The following is a 6,297-nucleotide window of genomic DNA, read 5'->3' on the forward strand; positions in this document are numbered from 1 at the left end:
TGATGCTAAAACTCGGTGAATTGCACACTTTCAATGGGTGGATTGTATGATATGTAAATTATGCCTCAAAAGATATTTAAAAAGCACACGCCTCTCTGCCTGGCCAGCCCTGCCCCCCTCCCTGTGGAAGCCCGGCCTCCCCCAATCCCACAGCTCCCCCAGCCACACACACACACACACACACACCCCACCCCCCCCACCCCCCCCACCCCACCCCCGTGCTCACTATGGGCAGTGCATCCATCCACCCCTTCGTGCCCCTAGGCTGACAGACCTGGGAGCTCCAGCAGAGAGGAGCAAAGGTAGCAGGGGAGGGGGTACCTCTCTAAGCAGGGCTCAGAGGCCTCCCAACACAGGGGTCGGCCAGTGGAGGGGGGAAGACACAGTCCTGTGAGTAGGAGGTGGGGACAGGGAGGGAGAAGGAGGATGGGGCAGTCAGAACGGAGGCTGCATGCCATTCTGGGCTGGGAGGGTGCTGGGGCACAGGACGGGCTCAGATGTGCCCCCCACCTGCACTCCATGCTGGCAGGGCCGGGGTGTCCTGCCCCCCATGCCGCGTGCTCAGCCCTGAGCCCCCGGCCACAGGGACGGGCTGGACGCAGCGCACCTTCCACTGAAGGTGGGGAACCTGAGTGGAGAGGGCAAGCTGTTCCCCCCACCACCATCCCTGGGGCCCTCGATGGTGCCCAGCATGTTTGGTTTCTCTCACCCACAGCCTAACCTGGGTTTGGTGGCACAGAGGAGTTCCGGGTAGATTCCCCCCTTCCCCATCCCTCGTTCTGGAGAGACAGGTAATAAGTCACCGAGCACTGTGCTTTGCGGTTTCTAAGCTCCCCGACTTCAGAGGGGAGCAACCCGGTTCCCCATGTCATGGAGCTTTCTCCCCAGACCCGGTCTGAGCCCTGATTCCAACCATGACCACTCAACACCAGTCAGTGCTAGGGATGGGGAGCACCTGCCCACCTGCCTCCCCCATCTTCCCCCTCTCCCTCCCCCTCCTCCTCGGGGAAGCTGGCCAGGCCTTTCTGTGGATGGCACTGCGCCCTCAAACCTCTGGCTTGTGTATCTTCCCTTGTCTACAGGTGACCAAATGGAGGCCCAGAGAGGTTGAGCATCTTCCCCAAGAACACACAGCGGCAAAGATCAAGTTTCCTCTGCCAGAGACTACGAGTTCAAAGCCGGCTCTGCCCCTCACCAGCTTGGGGCCTCAGGGACACTACTTAACTTCTCTGAGCTGGGGCTTCCTCTTCGGTGCGATGGAGCTAATAATAGCACCTGCCTCCAGCTGTCACAAAGATCAATCATATAAAGTGCTTAGAAGGCTGTCATGCCGGGGTAAGGGGCGCCCTTGCTACAGGTGCATGTTGGATAGCAGAAAGGCACTTCCAACCATGACTCTAAATTTACTGCTCCTATTCACCCCAGAAACCTAGAAATGTAACTGAACTTTACACAGGAATTAGGGGGTGCTGGTGGTGGCAAAGTTAAGAGCCAAACAACTTGGGATTGCCAAGTTCCAATCCCAGCCTTGCTACTTAACTAAATGGGGGCGTAGGCCAGCCCGCCCCTCCGTGCCTCAGTTTCTCTCAATGGGGTGGAAGTGGGACAATGTGGGGAGAACTCCTGGCCCAACGTCAGCCGCTACACTGAGTGATTTCTGTTACTACAGTTTTCTCGGGCCGGTGCTTCCCGCCTTCCAGTGTGACTGCAGGGGACTTTGATCACAGGGCTTCAACACGATCACAACCCGGTTAGAACTCAGATGCCTGACACGCTGGACATCAGCTCTCAGGCAGCTGCGGTCATTGATGGGGAATTACAGTCCCAAGGTCTCCACCAGGCCCCTCCGTGCAGGCTACGTGCAGGACACCAAAGGCCGGAGGAACGTGGTTTTCTCTCATTAGGGAAACCCTCATTCTCTTGCTCCATCTCTGTAAGAAAAGTCGGAGCAACCTGCCTTGAAGTTCTCAGGTTAACAGATTACATTTCTTGACCTCGCCGGCGGACTCCAAATCTGGGGCGAGGATGGGCCTTCAAACATGCTATTCACTGAGTGACCATCACCTTCAGGGACCCAGGCCTCCTCCCGGGTCCACTGGCCACATGTGACCATCAGGGACTTGAACATCTACTCCCTCTGCATGGGGTGTTTTCAGGACTCGGCCCAGGGTGAAGACCCCGTGCCACCAAAGAAGCCAATGACAAAAAAAAACAGACCTTGGGCAGCTGGGGTGGCTCAGCGGTTTAGCGCCTGCCTTTGGCCCAGGGTGTGATCCTGGAGACCAGGGATCGAGTCCCACGTCGGGCTCCCTACATGGAACCTGCTTCTCCCTCTGCCTGTGTCTCTGTGTCTCTCATGAATAAATAAATAAAATCTTAAAAAAAAAAAAAAAAAAAACAGACCTGAATCCACACCAGTGCCAGAGAACCTGCAAGTCGCTCCCAGTTCCCCCACACCAAAGGCCTTCCCCTGAGTGCCATGCGAGCGGCCCAATTCTCCATGAGCAGCTTCCCACAGACACCCCCTGTCTGGGCTGAGCAAATAGAAGCCGCTTCCCCAGCAACTACATCTGTATTCCTCCTACTACTCACTTCCACAGCCCACGTCTCATCTCCCCCAATTCATTTCCAAATTCTTTAAGCGCAAGGATGCTGGGTTACATAGCCCGATGCCGTCAGAGCTCCCGCTGGGCAGCAGGCGCGCACAAAAATGGTCTCCTGTACTCCTGGCAACAGGTGCAGCAGCTGCCCGGAAGGGAAGGAGGCAGGAACTCAGAGATGGCCGGCCACCGGTGTCCCCCTTCCCAGCCAGCACTCGCTCTTGTTGAGCCAGCAGGTGCTCCAGAAACGCTCGACAAGTCCCCAGTCCCCAGCATAGCCGCTAGGCAGGGGCGCCCCCACCCTGACACACACAGAGCCGAACACCAGAGGTGAGGGACCGGAGGAAACACACCGGCGCCCCAAAAGGGCCGCCCCCAGAAAGGAGCAGCTGGCTGCAGCCATGCCACTCCGGGATGGGAACCCCATTCCTTCACACAGCTCATGCAGATCCCGCTTCCAGACGGAAGCACCCAAACCACAATGCGTGGAGAGCTGGAAGGGGCTCACGGGGGCCCACGGGGCGATGGGGTACCGATGGCACAACCAACACAGGGCACAGCACGGAAACACCAAGAGAGCCCCTCTGCTCTCCGATTACATGGATTCCACCAAGAACGGCCTGGGTCTGGTGCTGGTGTCGCTGTCGCTGTCACATCTGTAACATCGCCGTTACACACAGAGGATGGGCTGCAGGCTCGCAGCCTCCCCTGGCAACAGGGCTCGCTGGGATCTAATAGCACTTTGTTTCATTGTGCCTGAGCCACTATTCTATTCTGTTCTGCTGTGGAGCAAAAATGGTGATTCAGGAAAAACAGGCCTGATTCTCCTCCTCGTTTCTAGGTGGTGAAGGTGAGGCCTGGGGAGCAAGGGAGTGGAGGTCACACAGAGCTGGCAACCACTGATCTCCTGACACCCACTCCTGGCTGGACTTGACAGATAAGAGGAGGGCACGGAGGGGGGCCTTACAGGCTGGCGGCCCGTGGCGGTCCAGAGAGAGACCACCTGGTTCCTCCTCTGTGAAGGGCCCCCCACCCACGTCCGTAGAAGACACAGAATAAACAGGCTGCCAGGGCCAGAGCCATACTGACCACAACTTTAAGACTTTCCCAACCAGTTTCCAGGAAATGCCTTTCCCAAGTGCAAACACACGGACATCACAAGGACAGGCCTGGCCCGTCCGTCCCCGGGCCGCACCACTGGGACAGCCACACCCCACACCCCATCAGCTGGGGCAGCTGAGAGGCAAGAAGGGCAGAGGAGGTGTGGCGCACACCCTAAGGCCTTGAAGACCCCTGCCTCCCAGTCCCCAGCACCAAGCTGGCGCCCCCACCCCCTGCCATGAGTCCAGCACTGTCCAGACTGTGGAGGTTCAAGGCTCCTGCCCCATGGCCACAAAGTGCTACAGAAGGATCAACACCATGGCCAAGGCAGGGAGAAGGCCAGGCCCCCTCCCTGGGCCAGGTGGGGGGTTTTGGAGGGTCTGCAGCGGGAAGGAGGGGCAGGTCTCCTTAGGCCCCTGATCCGAGGTGTCCCAGCTAACAACCGTAGGATGTGGTTTCATTCCAGCAGAGGGCAGGGACAAGAGCTGGAACACACGCACGGAGCTGGAAGGTGTGCCCGCAAATGGCCCTGGGACACAGTGGAGCAGTCAGGGAAAACACCTGCCTGGGGGCAGAGGGCACCGCCAGCCTCACCAGGGTGTTCTGATCTCTGCCCTGGGCGCGTCTGCCCAGTGCGAGGCCTGCAAAACCTCATCTACTCCTCTTTTCAGCCCCCCTCTCCCTTTACTGCTGGGGAAACTGAGGCACATGGAGACCCGATGCCTTCCCGCCCAAGGTCACAGAGCAGATACACAGTGGAGGCAAGACCCCCAAGTCCTCTCTTAACTAGTGCGCGGCCCTGCCCCTGCCCATCCTGCGGGGCCCAGACTTAAGACAACCCCCAGAGCTGGGCCATTATGGGGGCTGGGACCCGGCGGCCTCACTGTTTGTGTTCGGGAGGGGCTCAAAACTCTATTTCCTCCCCAACCTGCACAGGAAACGCAAAAAGAGACTCCCATCCCGGAAAAGGTCTCCCCCAGACTGAATTTTCCCTGCCTCTCGAAATTCAGGGCTTGGCAACAGCCCCAGGAGCGACCTGGCCTCAGGATGTTTCCACGGAGGAGGCCTGCTGCTCCTCCCGCCGGCCACGGCCAGGGCCACGCCGCGCCGCGGGGGAGGCCGCCGCCGGGCAGGTGCGCCGGCCCACCTGTCTCCTCCGCAGTTAGAGGGGAGGGGGCCCAGGGGGCCCAGGGGACCCCGGGCCGGGGCGGCCTCAGCGCAGCCCACCGCGCGGCCTGCAGGCGGCCCGGGCCCCCGCAGAGCCCACCGGCTGGAAGTCACGAACAAAGGGGCGGCAGGCGGGGCGGAGAGGGGTGCCGGGCGGCGAGTGGCCCAACTTCCTGGCGGGGTCGTTCCTGGGGTCGCGGGCGCCCTCCGCCGCCGCCGTGGCCCCGGGAGCGGGTCGCCGGCCCCTGCCCCCTGGGTCGGCGCCCGGCAGCGCCCCAGCCCGCCCGGGTCTCCCAGGCCGCCCGGGGCGCGGGGCGCGCAGGGGGGCGGGGGGCGGGGGGCGGCCGCGCTGCAGCCCCGCGCTGGGCCCGGGGCGTGTGCGCGGGGCCCCAGGGCCGCGGGTGAGGCTGGCGGGCGCGCGGGGTCGGGGTCGGGGTCGGGCTCGGGGTCGGGCTCGGGGTGGGCCGGCCGCGCCGGGAGCGTGTCCGTGTGTCCGCGGGGTCCGTGTGGGCGTCCGCGCGCGCGCCGCTTACCCTGCGCGGAGATCGGGGCCAACTCTCATTCACCCGCTGCCGCGGCGCCCCCTCGCCGGCCGCCCGGCCGCGCTGCACCTGCCGCCCGCCCGGGAGCCCAGCGGCGCCGGGGAGCCCGGAGGACGCGGCCCCGCGGGTCCGGGCCACGAGCGCGGAGGCGGCGGCGGCGGCGGCGGCGCCAGGTCGCGCGCTCGCGTCCCGCTGCGCGGAGTCTGCGCGCCCCCGGCCCGGCCTGCGCAGCCGCCGCCCCGCCCCCGGCCCGCCCCGCCCCGCACGCCGCCCCGCCCCGCGCCGGCCCCGCCCCCTCGCGCCGGCCCCGCCCCTCCCTCCCTCCCTCCCTGCGCGGCCCCCGGGGACGCGCGTGCGCCGGCGGGGGGGCGGGGGGGGTCCGCGCGCGCGCACGCGCGGTCACGCGGCGCCGCCTTTGTTTGGGTGCCCCACGTGCGTCCCCGCCACCTGCGCCCGCGCACGCGCAGCGGCTCCCCCGCGCCGAGGCCCGCCAGCCGCGGCCACGCGTTCCCGCGCTCCGGTCCCGGTCCCGGTCCCGGTCCCGGTCCCGGTCCCGGTCCCGGCGGAGGCCTGGGGACAGCCGCGCAGAAGCCCGCACGCCCGGCCGCCAGCGCTGCCGAGCTGGGGACTGTCACCTGCCGGCGGCCACGCGCCGCCCGCATCCCGCAGGGAGGACCACGCGGCCCGCCCCCGGTGGGGGCCTCGCACTGCCCCTAGGCCCCCAGCACCTGCCGGGGGCTCCCCCATCGGGCCCCTGGGCTCGCCCCGCTTTCTCCAAACCTCACCCTTGTCCCCGCTGGGAGCCCTGGCACCTCCTCCCACGCTCCCGCCCCTCCCCGTACCACGGGGGCCAGGGCAGCCGAGGGGGCCCCGGGTGTGGGACCCCC

General features: G+C 64.7%; 1 protein-coding gene across 1 annotated transcript in view; it reads right to left on the reverse strand.

The window, feature by feature from the left end:
• The window catches only part of GRAMD4 (GRAM domain containing 4), a 70,612-nt gene extending 65,053 nt beyond the window's left edge, over positions 1-5,559 (reverse strand). Inside the window, exon 1 of the mRNA XM_072742458.1 lies at positions 5,402-5,559. Within this exon, the coding sequence (XP_072598559.1) occupies positions 5,402-5,430 (29 nt within the window). The 5' untranslated portion in view covers positions 5,431-5,559. The remainder of the gene's footprint in view (positions 1-5,401) is intronic.
• Positions 5,560-6,297: the final 738 nt, after the last annotated feature.

This window comes from Vulpes vulpes, chromosome 16 (genome assembly GCF_048418805.1).
Source record: "Vulpes vulpes isolate BD-2025 chromosome 16, VulVul3, whole genome shotgun sequence".
In the NCBI taxonomy this organism is placed as follows: domain Eukaryota; kingdom Metazoa; phylum Chordata; class Mammalia; order Carnivora; family Canidae; genus Vulpes; species Vulpes vulpes.